We start from the raw sequence: 15,656 nt of genomic DNA on the forward strand, positions 1-15,656 counted from the left end.
ATTATGTTGTAATATACCAACATAGTGGGTGGTGTCGCGGCTATTGCACTGCAATCTTACTGGAAGATTGTTCCTGGTTTGAACCTGCTGGCCTGGAGTTTGCATGTTCTTCATATGAATGTGAGTTTTCGATCCGGAATCCTCTCTCAACCCAAAACTATAAAATTTGATTAACTGGTGATTCTACACTGCAGGAGTGTCAACCGTACAGCCCAACGTACGAGCAGGTAATCCAGGCGATCACTTCTAACAAGTGGACCATTAAACTGCAACGATGTCGACTACTTCACACCACCTGCTGTTTCTAATGTTTGTGTTAATGGGACGGGTGCATGGAAGCAACCTCGAGACAAAGAGCTGAACAGCAGATGGCAGCAATGGAGCAGTGGGAGCCTGCCGACAATTATAGTTGTAATAGAATCAAAATCACACGAGGTAGGAAGTGTAATGTAGCGTTTCTATTTTCTTAAGTTTCTAAAAACTATCCACATTTAAATAATGAGTGAATTCCTCTCATGAGTCCTTGTGCTCGCTCACTGCTCTGGCCTCAATTTAAAACTAGGCTGAGATTAACAGCCTCGCTGTGTTTTCAATCTGTGGTTTCCTGTGCTGTTCTCTGCTTCCAGCTTTAACACCAACTTGGATAGAGGGAATGGCAAAGACATGGTGGAAATAGTCATGATGGTATAATGTGAGTTTACATCATATAAAACAATCTATGCAAAATGGTACATATATTTTACATTTAACACATATTCACAACTTCATAGTGAGTTACTCAACATTAAAAGTAAGTTCTATGTGATATCTGAGAAGGTTTACAGGAAGCGGGACAGACCTGTCATTCCATTCTGTGCGACAGCAATAATATACACTGCAACAACAAAGTTTGCTTTCTTTAGATTTATTCTCCTCAGTCACGATGGGAACTCACACAACACTTCAAAACTGGAACAACCTTCACATTTTATTGTCATTGTGAGAAAAGTTCACTCAGTAACAGAAAATATAATGACATGGCCTAAGCTTTAGCTTTGACTGGAACAGAGGGTATCTGTGCATTTCCAGCTGCTGATCAACACAATTTGACCTGGAGGGACATAAAAATACTTAAACATTTCAAAGCCTGACGCAGTGGGGACATGTTCGACAAGAGCAGAGTCATTTCAGTTCGGTGATGACAGACAGTTTGACCTCAACTCTGAAATCCAGTAGGTAAAACATGTTTTTGCAGCCTTCAGCATGTATGTCGTCACAAGAAGGTACATGGGAGCAGGAGTATCTGGCAGTGTATGCTGATAGTACTACTTCTGTCTTGATTCGGTCCTCTCATAATTCTTTGTAGAAACACAACAAAGCTGCAACTCCACTCTGCAGATGGTGCTTCTTTCACTTGTAAAGCTAAGCTTTATTGTAATGTAAGTACGTAATGTCAAACGTGACTGCTCCACGACAGAACTGCACCTACTGTATGTTCACTCAGCTGGTCACCTCGTTGTAAAGAAAACCTGCGATAATATTATTTGAGCTGCGGTTCTCTTTAAAGTCCCACAGGTGACAGGCGACGACGAAATAGATCCAGTTTAAAAGTCCCGCAAAGGGAGTTTCAGTGTTTCCAAACCAGGGAGGGAGAGTCTCCGTTCCCTCAATGAAGAGTTTCTTTGCTTATGTCTCACACCATTCGTCCTCCTGTGGCTCTGAACACAACCTGAGCAGGTTGCTGCTGCTGTATCTCCCGTTAATGTGGTTGGATTCAATGAATGAGTCTGAGGTCTCCAGTTGAGTTTTGAGCGGGCTGACGCCTGAGCTGTCCTGTGTGGCGCGAATGATCGAAGTGTCATCTAAGGAAGGACAATAAAATCAATATCCAGTGTGGCCATCCCTCAAACTAAACAAACCTTGTACTGTGTGTCAGTGTCAATGGCGCTGAGAACATTTATATTCAGGGAGGATCATTTAAGACCTGTGCCAGACTAATAGACCTATGAGAAAGATGAACATCAAGAGTTTAATGTGCTGGACAACCGTGGACTGCTCGAGGGTCAACAAGCCTCTGAGCTTCACAAAACTGTTTGTAACTGTCTTATTATGCCAGCAGGTTTTCATACTGTTATAAGTATAAATGAGCAACAAACAAGTTGGATGAAACTCTCATACTTGTTTAAAAAGTGTCTGTTTTTCTAACCTTATCAATCCAGGTTTTCTATTTAACTTCTCATCTGTTTTACTAAAATGCACACACCATACTAATGGCACTGAAACACTAACCTGCAATAATAATAATAAAGTTTATATAGCACTAATGGAATGTGAGTACATTTGTGCATACACCAGAGTACGAGTCAGAGGATATTACTGATCACTCACCTGGGCTGTAAATGGATAATTTACACTCGTCTATTTTGCAGCTCTCTTGGCAGTGAGAGGGCAGCAGTGGTGGAGTGAGTGGTGGTGCAGGGATGACCTCCTTCAGAGCAGCTGGACTGGAGTTGACTGTTACAAGGAGCAAACAGCAGCAAAGACACAATTACTTTAATATGGTTCTCAGTAAAAAAAACAACAACAAATGGTTACATATTCAAAAAGTAATTGTACCCTTCAGCCCATAGGTGGTGCTGTCATCTCTAAAAACTGTTCTGAGGGACCCGTCACTCATTAGGCCAGAGGTGTCAAACTGATTTTAGTTCATGGGCCACATGTTGACCAATTTTATCTTTATTGAGCCGGGCCGAAGAAATAGGGTCATAATAACCTTTGAAATTACACTCTAAAGTTTTTCATGCATATTTATACAAACTCTCCTGACACAATGGCTTTGAAGCGAGTTGACATGGCGGCATCACAGATACCCCAGCTCGGGTCTCAGACTTGTGTTATGTCCGTTACTCTTAAGAAAGCTGTGTTAAAAATTCAATACCTTCTTCGCTATTTTTACAATTTGCTTGACGTGTTCGTAGGCCAGATTGCAGCCTCTGAGGGGCCGCTTTTGGAATCCCTGCATTATGCTCTTCGTGTTGTCTTCTGCTGGTAGACCATGCAGTTGATCTCTAAGAAATTAAAATACCAAAGTCTCTGCTCTACCTTATCTTATAATTATCTCTCAGTGTCTCGTTCTCATTTCCTATTGTACAGGCTTGAGGTTGTAAGAAGTCTGAGGTTCCCTTTCTCAGACAGGCTGACTTATAGAAGTTAGACTACCAGAATCGCTTGTATTTAGGGCAAGAACCACTGCCACATCCGTAACGACTGTTGCCTGATTCAGCCTGACGTGACTAAACAGTCAATTTCAAACAGTTTTTTTTTTTTTTAACCGATACTGGAATTTCCTTAAGAATCCTTTATCAAACTCTCCAAGCCAACAGAGAGCTGAATTAGTGTCTCTATCTTTGTAGAGAAACTAAAAACCTGTTTTTGTTGGTTAAAATGATTCATACCAAATTTATAACACCACCAAAAGATGATCATCCTTCCATTGCGATCCTTTTCTGGTTCTCTTGCTGACACGTCGTAAAATGTAATCTCTGAATATGAAATGTGAACACCGGATATCTGCACACACTAATATAAACTGCCTGATCCATATGTTTTAATAATTGTATGCTTTTTCTTCAAATGAATTAAAAAAAACAAGTCCCAGCTCTTGTGCTTGTTCGTTGCTCTCGGGTAATGATTACAACTGCAGGCTTTAATCTCTTATCAAAATTACAAGGATTGGCTTCATCCCTCTCAAAGGGAATGTGCAACTCTGTGCTATTTGTCATGAAACCACGTCACATGATGCCACAAACGGTAACAAGTGAAACCCATAGGCTGTCATTACTTTTTGAAAATGTACACAAACTCAAACATACAATTTGTGATGATTATAAGAATTGCCTCAAACCGGTGAAGCCAACAAAGATCTTCAAACTGTGGAAAAGTCTGACTGACCAGATGAAACAGAAACTAACTGTAAGGCAGGAAACACCAACGGGAAAAAATATAAAAGAAAAAAGAAAAACCCTTCAATGATGCATATCTACTTGGAAATTACTGTAAATATGCTTTGCTGCACGTAAAGACTGTTTCCTGCTGGAAATCACACATGATTTTCTCTGCACCGGTGACCCTTATTGTGGTTCCCCTCAGTCTGCTTCTTTGCATAGCTCTTAGCATAATATTGAGAGGAAAGCATACTTCTTGTTGTTTCTCATGCACTGAATTTCATCAGTAAATTCCAGTATTGGCCCGTTGTTTCTCTGGAAGTGCAGAGAAAGGTGGCGTAATACCTTGTTGCCAAAACATCAGGGTCTGTGACTGTACATCGTGCGTAGGAACTGTTTCTCATTATGAGTTGGCTGCCTGAGACGTGTGCGTCACACATCAAATGACTGTGTCAGGCTGAATATGTACAGGATGTGGTTTTCTGATTCAATTTGTCATTTTCAGTCAAACTCAGTCCAGCTTGTCTGTCGTTAAACAATTTACTCCTACAAAAGAGAGGACAGGGTTTATACTTCTTTTTGCATAAATAAATAAAAGAAATTCTCGACGCATCTTAGTTATAACACAGACAATAAATACTGTGCAAGTCAATCTTGGCTATATGATACAGTGTAGGAAATGTGAGAAGGCGTGTAAGAGCGAGATAAGCGGAGACCTTTCAAATGTGAAGACTTCAAAGTATTACGGTGGCAGCTGAACATCCTAAACATACAGTACGTGCACACACTGCTGTGCAGCTTCTTCAAGGAGGCTGTGAGGAGACAAACTTGTGGGAAAGAACAAAACCCACGCGTGTGACATGTTTTACTCACCCGTTCTGTATGATTTACGTTTTGCTCTCCAGAAGACGAGAACCACAAGAATGACAATTACAGTCAACACAAGTCCCGACCACAAGCCTGCTGGTAACAGCCACGGACAATCTGGTAAATAAAGGCAGAGAGAAAGACACGTGGGGATTTACAGGATAGTAAATAAATCCTAATTGATTTTAATTTTTTTTTTATATGTAAGTGTTTCATTAAGAGTAAAGGACATTTTTGAAAATGCAAAAAAGCAATTGGTGAAAATAGAGAAGGGACCAGTGCTGAAGTTTTAATGAGCTAATTGAGCATGACTTCTGTTGTGCATGAAAACGGTCGTAGAATTGATGCAACTTTATCTGAACAGGTCAATTTTCTAACTTTAGCATTAGCCAAGGCGGTTGTCTTTGATTACTATTTTACAAAACACTGTGAGCTGAGCAGTTTACATATCTTGCACAAACTCTTCTGACAGCAACATGAAAGAAATAAAAAGTAATTTTGATGTATCAGCAGTATCACACTAACATGAGCTGCTGCTAAAAGAGCTGGCTGCAACCGTCTATATGTCGGTGGTATATTTCAACTGATGTCACTACTTCTTCTCAATATCATTAGATCATAAATCTGTTTCTTTTGGGTAGGGATAACATCTATTGTATACCACAAAAGCTAGTGGTCAATGTTTTCTCAAAGGTTCCACAGCTATAAATGAAGTTAATTCAAAGACACACAAAAATCAATTGTTACATAAATGAGGAAACTGGACCATGCAGGAGAGGCTTCTGCTAAATGTGAAGACTAGAGCTGCATGGATAAAAAGAAAATTGAGCTCAAAGTCAGTGATGTTGTTTCACAAATATTCAATGTTCTAGCTTTAATCATAATTTTCTTAAAGTTAATTTACTTTCTTTTCTTCCCCTGTCAGACACACATCAACTTCTGTATGTGCTTCAGTTTTTTATAGATGTGTTTTCCTATTAGTTTTACTTCAACTTCCCCTTCAGATTTCTGGTCGAGAGACAAATAGGAACAATAGGTCAGCAGGAAGTAAGTGAATCACTCATGATTAGAGCATCCGCTGAACCGGACAAGCGCACTTTTTAAAGGTAAAGGATTCGAGATGAACGAGACCTACGGGATTTGAAGTTCCCGCAGACGGCATCTCTTGTTGGAGTTCCCCGTGTTTGCAGCACTCTCCCGTAGTCCTCGCATCTGAAAGCAACAAGGAGCCACAAAGAAAATTAGATAAAAGTTGTTGTTTTAGATCGTATGTGTTCAATCAACTACAGTTCAGAAGTAGGAATGTAAAAAAAAAATTGTAAAAAAAAAAAAAAAAAAGCCACAGAGAAGTGATGTGACGCTCAACTGTTTTCCTACAGTGTAGATCAAACATTGTCTGTGGGATGTTGAATAAAGACGTTGAAAAAAGCGCCTCACCTTATGTGTTCCTTGCAGGGTGAAAGGAAGTCTGTGACGTTGCTGAAGGTTCTATCCTCACACGGAGCGCAGACTGTATTGTTTGTGCGAGTGGCTGCATGGAGGAGTGAAACATTTCAAAATGGCAGTCAGTACAACCCCATGACAGGCTGTGTGGCCTCACAGTTTTTGGAAAGCAGTCCTACCTTTAAGCCTGACCCCTTCCCCTGGATGGCACTGGGTCACCGGCTCGCAGTGGTCACAGTCGTCGTTACTACAGTAGAAACCCGCCTGACACTGACACACTGTGTCTTTTGTCGCCGTACAGTCACTGACTTTGCTCTGCTTGTTATCTGTAAGGGTGGAATAGAGAGATTGTTGTTTTTTCTTTGGTGTTTATACGTGTGTGTGGGTGAAACGACACAGTTAAAAAAAAAGAAAGAGGTTTTACCTTCATTTCTACAGGGAATAACAATTCAAACTAAACGATGCATTAAGTAAATACAATTTGTACCTGGTAGGTTATTTCTTTGTTGTAACAATGCTTCCTGGCAATACATTTGTGGGAACCTCAATGACGTCAATATTGAACATCTTTGACTTTGGCATTTGCAGCTGTCTCAGGACGGAGAAGTGTGGGTTGATAAATTCAGTGACTTAGTAATCCGTTAATTTGATAAATTGCTTAATTCATGGGCAATGTGCTCAATGAAGAAAAGGACGATGTTGCTGCACCTCACCCGAAGAGTTTGTTAGAATCCACTGACCAAATTACTAAAAAATAGAGAACAATCTACAAAGATCTTGTCTCAAACTGGAAATGAGACAGCAGAGGAACTAAGATTAGAAGAAAAATAGTAGCTGAGCCCCACATGACGAAGTGAGGAGAGTGAACGGCAGAGTGAGCAATGTGTCAGCAAACCAAGCACCAGCTGCACAAGATATGTTTTTTGCTACTACTGTGAACTGAATACCAGAAGTAGTTTTTCAATGAGAGTTCAAGATTAGTGGTCAGATGGTGGTGAGAGGTCAAAAGGACAACCTGTCATACACAAACCCAGAGATAGACGGAGGTTTGAGCAAAAGTCAGGTTGAAGCTGAGATAACAGAACCAGTGATGAAGTCACAACATGCTTGGGATTAAAAGAGTCGTGACACCTGAGTTGCCTCAACACTCCCTTTCTCGAGCCATTAAGTTAAGGAAGAATAGACTCAGATGAACAGTACAGTATTGAACTTACTCAAAAGACATTCTTAAGGTCAGTCAGTACAGGAGAATATTGTAAAACACCTGCTTTCTTCAGCTCAAAAGATTCAGACGAAGCAGTGAGGTTGTTAAGAGAGAGAGAATGGCAGAAATCAGGAACTGTGTGATAAAGGCTGTGAGGAGCAGGGGACAGGGGACAGGGGACAGGGGACCAATGTGAGCAGTGTGGGCGATCAGGATCAGGGGTCTGAATACAGATGACAAGACAAGACAAGAGAGTCCAAACTGCTGCACCACAACAATGTCTAACCTAAGGCCAGGCTAAGCAAGACGAGGCCAGATGAAAACAGGCACAAGCTTCTCTCCAATTGAATTGATGGCAGGAATCAGAGTGGAGCCGCAAGTTTATTTTGGTGTAAATGAGAAGACTTCCAGAAGGCAGACCATTTACACATCGAAGTATAAAGGAACATGTCTGATACACACGTTCATCTTATCAATACTGTAATTGTTTATGGTTCAATTAAAATGTTCATTGCATGCACCTTGGCTGTAACTCCATCCATATGGTTTGGTATTAAGCACACAGGCACCTTGGACAGCTAAAACACCCACAGGGGGTGGCACTGACATCTTCTAGTGGCTCAACCCATAAACTCGTCTCACAGGTGCATGTTCTTACGAATGGGACTGTTTGAAATGAAAAACAGACTTTAAATTGGTATGAATAATCAATGATAAGCATTGTTATAACAAAGACATTTGCTTTGAAACAATAATTTCCTTGCTTTCTGTATATCGCTTCATTTACCCTTAGAAATAAACATTGAGTGTGATTATTAAAACGAACAAAGCAATTTTCACTTTTATAGGAAACAGAAGATGTAATAAATCGGTGGATTTTAAGATTTCAACAATATTCAAATAAAATAAATTACAACGTGCTGTATATTATGATGAAAGTGGTTCGATGGTGGTAGAAGACGATGCAAGTAGCTATTTAAAATGACGTCTTCATATGTGTCACCGTATCAATGTGTTTGTGTGTGTATGACTTACTCAAACTGCACTCCTTGCAAACATGACACCTGGGTAAGTGATTTCTGGTGGCTGTGAACAACCCGCGTCCACACTCGGCACACTCTGTCGCCTTTGTGCCCCTGCAGTCAGTTTGTACGTGCTCTCCTGATGAAGACAAACACAGGCATAAAGGACTATCAGAGGAGGGTGTTATCCAAAGAGGAAATAAATGTTGGTAGCTGTAAAACCCTGGGACGTCCACTGACCTGCAGGACAGCGATCACAGCAGCTCCCGTCTTTACTTTTGTATTTATCCTCGCTGCTGCAGTTCATCTTGACGACTCGAAGCCCATTCAACTTCACCTCGGTGTGAAATATCCAAACTGAACAGCGTGACTGTCGGCTCCGTCTAAACTCCACTAAACCAGCTTCTAGTTAAAGATATTTAATCTGCCTCTGAAGTGTCTCCTGCCTTTCTGGATCTCCGGACTTCCAATCTGCCCCTACTCTCGTTGTGACGTCTGACTACAGACTCGTCTCCACCTCCTTACTCTGTCGTAACTACCTATTCAGTTTTCTCTGATCCTACACAGTGGAAAACCCCAGGGACCCTCATCTACTTTTTTCCCCTCTGCGTCTCTATTTCTCTGTCGCTCTCAGTTCGTCTCCCCTTATTTCCTTCCTGCACATGCTCTCTCGCTGTGAAGTAAGCTGTGCATGTGTTTCCGTTTAGTTATGGTACCAAAGAATGACTCTGGGCCTCTCACTGAACAAAGCAAAGCAGCACAATGGCAGATTTCCTCTTCCCACTTCACCTTTTCCTTTCCCTCCATCTCCATTGTTTCAAATACGTTTTGTGCCAGTGGTGCAGGAACACCGCAAGCTCCAAATGCAGTTAGTGAAGACTACGTTAGATTGTCACCCCCCTTTTACCCACAGTCACTCCTCTGTTACAGTAAAACAATCTAGAAATAGATCCATGAATGCTTACGGGTGCAAAATATGTGTGCAAGAGGAAGAGGGGCGGCAGGAGGAGGGCGAGTGTGACATTAAGTTAGAGAGAAAAAGGAAACGAGATTTATTTTTCAAGTTTATTTGACATTGCATTGGATCGGATCATGATGTTGACAATAAGGTGGGTTTTACACTTTAGTACAATAAAGCAGATGGTAGCTTTTACTGGATATATTTAGGTTGTTTAAAACTCTAACCCGATGTGTGTAACTAGTGTGATTTAGCTTTTCTGTGTTTTATATATTTGGTCTGTCAAACATTAAATGATCATTTCTTTTGCATGATTTTTTATTTTTTTTAATCTCCTTTGCTTCCCTCAGTCTCTCGCTTCTTCTGTTCTTTCATTCAACTAATTCGATGCTGCTGGGGTGGGTTGAGTCTCCCGGGTACCCCAGCGGATACCCACCTCATGCCAGTTTGAACTGGAGCCGTTGTGCCCCTGAAGGCCACACCCTCTCCCTCAGGCTCGTCCACTTGGACATGGAGGACAGCCAGGATTGTGTAAACGATGCAATAAAGGTCAGGGGTGACATTAAAGATCAAATGCCTTTACGTTGTTGAGTCTTTCAGGACCCAATTCTCTGATCCCTTGTCTTCCCCGCTCAGGTTTACACAGATGACGGCTTAATTTCCGTTCTGTGCGGGAAAATTGGGTTTAAAGAGCTTCAGTCTACGGTGAATCCTTCGCTCCTCTCCTCCTCTGGTGGCTGCCTCTCCCTGTCGTTTCACTCTGACTACTCAAACACCCAGAGGCACACTGGCTTCAGAGGGTTTTATACTATCAAAGGTAAATAAAAAAAATTTATATAAAAAAAAAGAGAGCGGCACTGAGAATCTGCTGCATGTATCAACCAAATTTCATTGTTGTTTGTGCTCATTTAATTTGTCTACATTGCCTTTGGATTGTAGAGCATGTTGCATTCATAGTTTGTTTTTTAAATGAATTCAACGAATCACGATAATTGCAGATTATTGTTGCGAAAACTCATGGAAAACCAAATGAGCCATCCATATTTGTCCCTTAACTAATAAAAACAACAACACATTTTCAGCCTAAGCGCTCGGTTGTAACCCGTGCTTCGCATTCTGACTTTCAGACGCACCTCAAACGTGCATTTAAAAGACTGATGGTGCCTCTGAATCCTGCCTCAAATATATGAGCGGCAAAATTTGGCCTCTTGCATTGAAAACTGTCTTCCACAGTGGTTGATTCTGGTTGTTGATTGTAAAGTTGTAGAAATACACTGAAACTTAACGGCTGTGCTAAACAATATCAACAAATCCTTCTGTGTGCCTTGCTTTTCTACCTCTAACCTTTATTTTCTCTGTTAGACTACGATGAATGCAAAGACGACCCAGACAACGAATGCACCCAGTTCTGCCACAACTTCGTCGGCGGGTATCACTGCACCTGTCGCCATGGTTACCAGCTGGCCAAAGACAAACACACTTGCACTGGTACAAAACAATATATCCCAACTAGATGACGGTGACTCGGACAGTCGCAGGCAAATCAAGGAAGAGTGAATAAAAGTGAAACATGAAGTGAAAACGGGAAAATAGAGGAAGCAGAAAGGGTCGGATGTGGGCGACTGACAAAACAGAAGCGAGTTAAAAGAGGGGAGGAGGCTCATTGATGAAGCTTGTAAAATGGTAACGTGATGATGACGCTGGTATTTTATCTGACTACACAGTGAGTTGTTCTGAGGATCTCTCTGGACTGAACGAAGGCGACATTTCCAGTCCCATGTGGCCTCGATCGTATGCCGAGAACGCCAACTGTCGGTACACCCTCTCTGTGGAGGCTCACCTCCAGTTGGAACTGCACTTCTCTGTGTTTGATGTGGAGCAAAGCCCTGATGGTCATTGCATTGATGCACTGAGGGTAAGTGTTGAGTAAAGTGGTTTTTGGGAAATCTCTAAATTCATGTCGCAGGGGGGAAAAAAAAGAGAATGAGGAAATACAAAAAAAAGTGGAACTTGTGGACATTCTACTTGTTTAGCTTTTCACTTTGTTCCTGCAAAAACATAAAATGTTAGGTTATAGTGTTTCGACATACGTAGGTAGATTTCTGATTCCGATTTTAAAATATAACTACAAACTTTACTTGAATTGTCACTCCCTTCCATATAAAGTATATTAGAGGTTGGAACGGTGTCTGAAACATTTTCTAGACGCTCTTTTGTCCCAATTGTTCCAGATCTAGACTGTATGTAGGCTCCTGCAGAACCTTCACAATGTTATTTTAAAGCGATCCCAAAGAATTTCAACATAGTCAAACTTTGGATAAATGCATCTTTTCCAACAGTCATTTAGGAGTTTGTCTCAAACAACAGATGGATGGCTGTGGAAACCTGTGATCATCAATCTTTTTTCAACACCAATTTTATTAAAATCAGGGTCACGTTGGCTAGTGGGGCTGGAGGCTATTCCCAGGTAAATTGAACGGTGGGCAGTGTACATCCTGAAGAGGTTGCAGGCAATCAAAAGTGCATCGAACACAGAGTGGCGGACAGTCCCCCGTGCACACCATCAAAGCTCTCAACAACTGGAAGTTTTGTTGGGCGCTGTGGTTGTGGTTTATTGGTTAGCTTTAAATTCGGAATAAACCCAAACAGTGGCAAACTTCAACCACCATGTCAGTTGCAGAAAACATGCTGACTTCATTAACAAACATCCATTATCCATTATCCTTCCTGGCTTTCTTTGCTATAGCATTTTTATTATTAGTCATTGATCTATACCTAGCAGGTGCTGCTTAGCAGCTGTTTCTTCAGATTACTATCCAACTCCCCCGTTACAGCAAGAAGTAAATTAGATTTATAATAATAATAATAATAATAATAATAATAATAATAATAATAATAATAATAATAATAATAATAATAATAATAATAATAATAATAATAATAATAAAAATAATCATAATCATAAACAGTGACAATAATATTTATTTATTTATTTATTTTCAGATTGAAACTCCCTCTGGGATTCTCGGGCCATTCTGTGGACGCACACCGCCTCCATCTCCCATCCTTACGCACTCAAATGACGTCAAAATCCACTTCACCTCTGACAGCTTTGGCGCCAACAGAGGTTTCAACCTGCACTTCCAGACCAGAGGTACAGCTTCCTCCTCACACGAGACGGTATGAGAAAAAGAGTCACTGAAGACCTTTTTGAACACGTCTCTCCCATGTTGACTGCAGATAAGGTCTGTTCAGGGACGGTGACTGCACACGCCACTGTGACTCCTCAGAAGGCAGAGCATGATCGTGGACAAAAAGTGACCGTAACGTGTGACGTTGGACACATAGTGGCGACAGTGAGTGCTGTTTTTAATCACTATATAGTCACTCAAGTGACACACAAGCAATATTTGTACTGTCAGAAACAACCAGCAGTGATGATGAAAGGACAGCAAAAAGGCTAACAACGTTTTGCAATGCAGCACGGGGTGCACACCTCGTCAGCACAGTTCGAGACGACATGCCAGAGCACAGGCTCATGGGCCCCCAGTTACACCTGTGAACGTAAGAATAGCCACCAAAATTATTTTTCTCTGAATATGTTCTTTATTGTTTTTTTCATTCTTGTTTTTTGTACTCTTTGGTAATACTTTTATTTCTTTTCTTTTTTTTTAAATACACACACACACACACACACACACACACACACACACACACACACACACACACACACACACACACACACACACACACACACACACATATATATATACTGTATATAGCTGTAAACTGTGGCTTTCCTGAAATCCCTGATGACGACATCCTTCAGCTGGTGGGCTCAGATAAACCACAGACTGAGTATGAAGCCCAGATCCAGTTTAGCTGCGCCTCACAGTACTACACGCTGGAAGGAGAGGGTGAGTATAAGAAGCTTGTACACATTTCATCTTTTTTCTGTCCCTAATGTTGGATTATAATGTCAACAATACAATTCCTCACGACATCAGATAAATACACTTGCAGCGCCAGTGGCGAGTGGGTATCAGCTGGTGGTGAAACAAACATGCCAAAATGCGTTCCAGGTAGGAATGTAAACATGATTTTTATTTGTTAAAATTTGTCAGAATTCTGTCAGAGATTTCTCTTTATTGATGACTTCTGTGTATTTCAGTGTGTGGTAAGCCTGAAAGATACATTGGACATGTAGGCAGAATTTGGGGAGGAGAAAATGCAAAGCTGGGGGAAATACCTTGGCATCTGTTGATCAAAAACCCAAGAGCGGGAGCGTCTCTGATCAATGATCGATGGGCAGTCACAGCAGCTCATGTTGTGGACGGGACTGAGGAAACCTCTCTGCAGCTTTTTGGTGGACTGGTGGATGGAAGAACATCAAGCGGGCCTGGTGTAACTGTCTTGAAGAGTGAGAAGATCATAATTCACCCGGGGTATGAAAGGCACACTTCTAGTGTCTTTCGCAATAATTTTGATAACGATATTGCTCTGATAAAATTCACTTCAAGAGTTAACTTTGGGCCAAACCTCCTTCCTATTTGTCTGCCAAACGCCAGCAAGAGTGTGACGACAAATGAAATTGGCACAGTGTCAGGCTGGGGTATGACAGAGACTCAAACCGCAACACCTTTGTTAAAATATGCACATATCGGGGTCTATTCTCTTGATACCTGCAGAAATACACCTTCCTCACAGTCGAGAAAAGCCATGGTTTTCTCTGATAACATGCTCTGTGCTGGAGCAAGTGGCAAAGACAGTTGCAAGAGGGACAGTGGGGGGCCGCTTGTTTTTCCTTCCTTGTCTGTGGGCACCGGGCCTTATTATCTGACTGGCATTGTCTCCTGGGGGTCCCCCTGTCACCTCAAGGAGAACAAGGGTTACTACACCAAGGTGAAGAATTACTTAGACTGGATTGAAAACACAATAGAAACAAACAAATCTTAGTCACAGAAATGGTGAAGGAGGAAATATTTCCAATAAAGCGCATGAGGACTGATTCCTCGTATAAACGCAGAATATAATTAAGACTTGTACTCAAATATGCCAGCATTATTGAGGCAATGACAATTTTTTATTTTACTATTCATTTTTATATTAAAGAAAACGTTTGCAAATCAGACGCCGTTTCATAATAAATATTTCAGATGCACATAATTTCATGCTTCCATTCACTATTATGAACCGTTAACTCTGCTGCAATTACCAGATATACTAATACATTATCGTTATCCATTACAGGGCAAATACATGGTGAGAAGGTCACTGAACCACATTTCCACAACCAGGAACAATTTAAAGTCACCAAATAATCTCAAATACAAGTTTTTGGTCTGTGAGAGAAACTGGAGTGTGCGAAGAAAACCAACACATTGACATTCCTCACGTTACACCTCAGAGCAGCCAGGAATGATTGCCTCATGCTACACCAGATTTCCAATCACATGTCACTCATTGCATTTGAAAATGAGCTTTATAATATGATGGCACAAGACAGTATAACAACTACATTCATCATTGAGAGTGACTTTAAAAGAACCAGCAGGAATATACCTTTTAATGTAGTCTGCACGAGACACACATCTACAAAGTATAAAAGCTTTTAGTCTAAAAGATGTGTTTTTAGAAAACAACTGAGTAAATTTAGATTGGCAACTCGCCGATCAACAAATCTGAGATGAAAAGTCCAACTGTCACTGTGTTTTAGTTTTGTGGTGTACTGCTTCCAATTAATGATGGCAAATATTAAACAATAAAATCTGCTGACATTTGAAAGCGTTTTTCTTTTGTATTCCCTGTTATTTGTTTCTCTCTTTCTCTTACGTCACACTTGTAAAATGTTCTTTTTGTATGGTTATATTAGTGGTTATATGGTAATGGCGAGAAGCACGTTGTACAGTCAGTGTACAAATAAAATCACGTTCAGTGACTTATAACATCATCAACAGACTTAATTAAACTTTACAATCTTTGACATATTTATATTGTTACTCATGTATATCTGGTCAAGTAGATTTTATATTGAACAACTACAGGGAGCTTCTCTTTATGAGAAACCTGCTGGACAATTATAAAAGAGATATCATTCCTAATAGTATTGAGCAGCTTGGAAGCATCAGTGTCCCAGATACCACCTCCTCGGTCAGGGTGTCATTAATCTGTACTAAACCTGATGACAGTAATATGAAGAAAAAAGGTTATCTATCAGATATGAAGCAGAGGAAACCATC

The 15,656-nt window shown here is 40.8% G+C and overlaps 2 protein-coding genes across 3 annotated transcripts; one reads left to right on the plus strand and one right to left on the minus strand.

Moving 5' to 3' along the window:
* Positions 1 to 665: 665 nt before the first annotated feature.
* On the minus strand, positions 666 to 9,411 carry LOC308114005 (tumor necrosis factor receptor superfamily member 5). The gene is made up of 8 exons (XM_080470620.1): positions 8,700 to 9,411; positions 8,473 to 8,598; positions 6,413 to 6,559; positions 6,228 to 6,321; positions 5,926 to 6,002; positions 4,797 to 4,907; positions 2,368 to 2,493; positions 666 to 1,841 (listed from the first exon to the last, which is right to left on the minus strand). The coding sequence occupies exons 1-8, from the start codon at positions 8,764 to 8,766 to the stop codon at positions 1,666 to 1,668; spliced, it is 924 nt and encodes a 307-aa protein (XP_080326746.1). The 5' UTR covers positions 8,767 to 9,411; the 3' UTR covers positions 666 to 1,665.
* A 24-nt stretch (positions 9,412 to 9,435) lies between these two features.
* On the plus strand, positions 9,436 to 15,188 carry c1s.2 (complement component 1, s subcomponent .2). Of its 2 annotated transcripts, XM_080471443.1 has the most exons (12): positions 9,451 to 9,568; positions 9,768 to 9,966; positions 10,054 to 10,234; positions 10,780 to 10,905; positions 11,142 to 11,332; positions 12,421 to 12,571; positions 12,658 to 12,773; positions 12,900 to 12,981; positions 13,200 to 13,334; positions 13,425 to 13,499; positions 13,589 to 13,862; positions 14,668 to 15,188. In XM_080471443.1, the coding sequence occupies exons 1-12, from the start codon at positions 9,552 to 9,554 to the stop codon at positions 14,681 to 14,683; spliced, it is 1,563 nt and encodes a 520-aa protein (XP_080327569.1). In that variant the 5' UTR covers positions 9,451 to 9,551; the 3' UTR covers positions 14,684 to 15,188. The 2 variants fall into 2 exon arrangements, with proteins under 2 accessions (XP_080327568.1, XP_080327569.1); XM_080471442.1 differs by lacking the exon at positions 14,668 to 15,188 and having other exon boundaries at positions 9,436 to 9,568; positions 13,589 to 14,581.
* The last annotated feature ends 468 nt before the right edge of the window (positions 15,189 to 15,656 follow it).

The sequence above is a fragment of the Lipophrys pholis genome (genome assembly GCF_963383615.2).
Source record: "Lipophrys pholis genome assembly, chromosome: 9".
Classification (NCBI taxonomy): domain Eukaryota; kingdom Metazoa; phylum Chordata; class Actinopteri; order Blenniiformes; family Blenniidae; genus Lipophrys; species Lipophrys pholis.

Excerpts from the sequence above, each read along its gene's own strand:
- c1s.2 (XM_080471442.1), top strand. Across the intron at positions 10,235-10,779 it reads AGGGTTTTATACTATCAAAG|ACTACGATGAATGCAAAGAC; the intron begins GTAAATAAAAAA and ends TTTCTCTGTTAG. Across the intron at positions 12,774-12,899 it reads TTGGACACATAGTGGCGACA|CACGGGGTGCACACCTCGTC; the intron begins GTGAGTGCTGTT and ends TTTGCAATGCAG.
- LOC308114005 (XM_080470620.1), bottom strand. The coding sequence starts at position 8,766 with ATGAACTGCAGCAGCGAGGATAAATACAAAAGTAAAGACGGGAGCTGC. Across the intron at positions 4,908-5,925 it reads CTGCGGGAACTTCAAATCCC|ATTGTCCGTGGCTGTTACCA; the intron begins GTAGGTCTCGTT and ends TTTATTTACCAG. Across the intron at positions 1,842-2,367 it reads ATTATCCATTTACAGCCCAG|ATGACACTTCGATCATTCGC; the intron begins GTGAGTGATCAG and ends GTCCTTCCTTAG.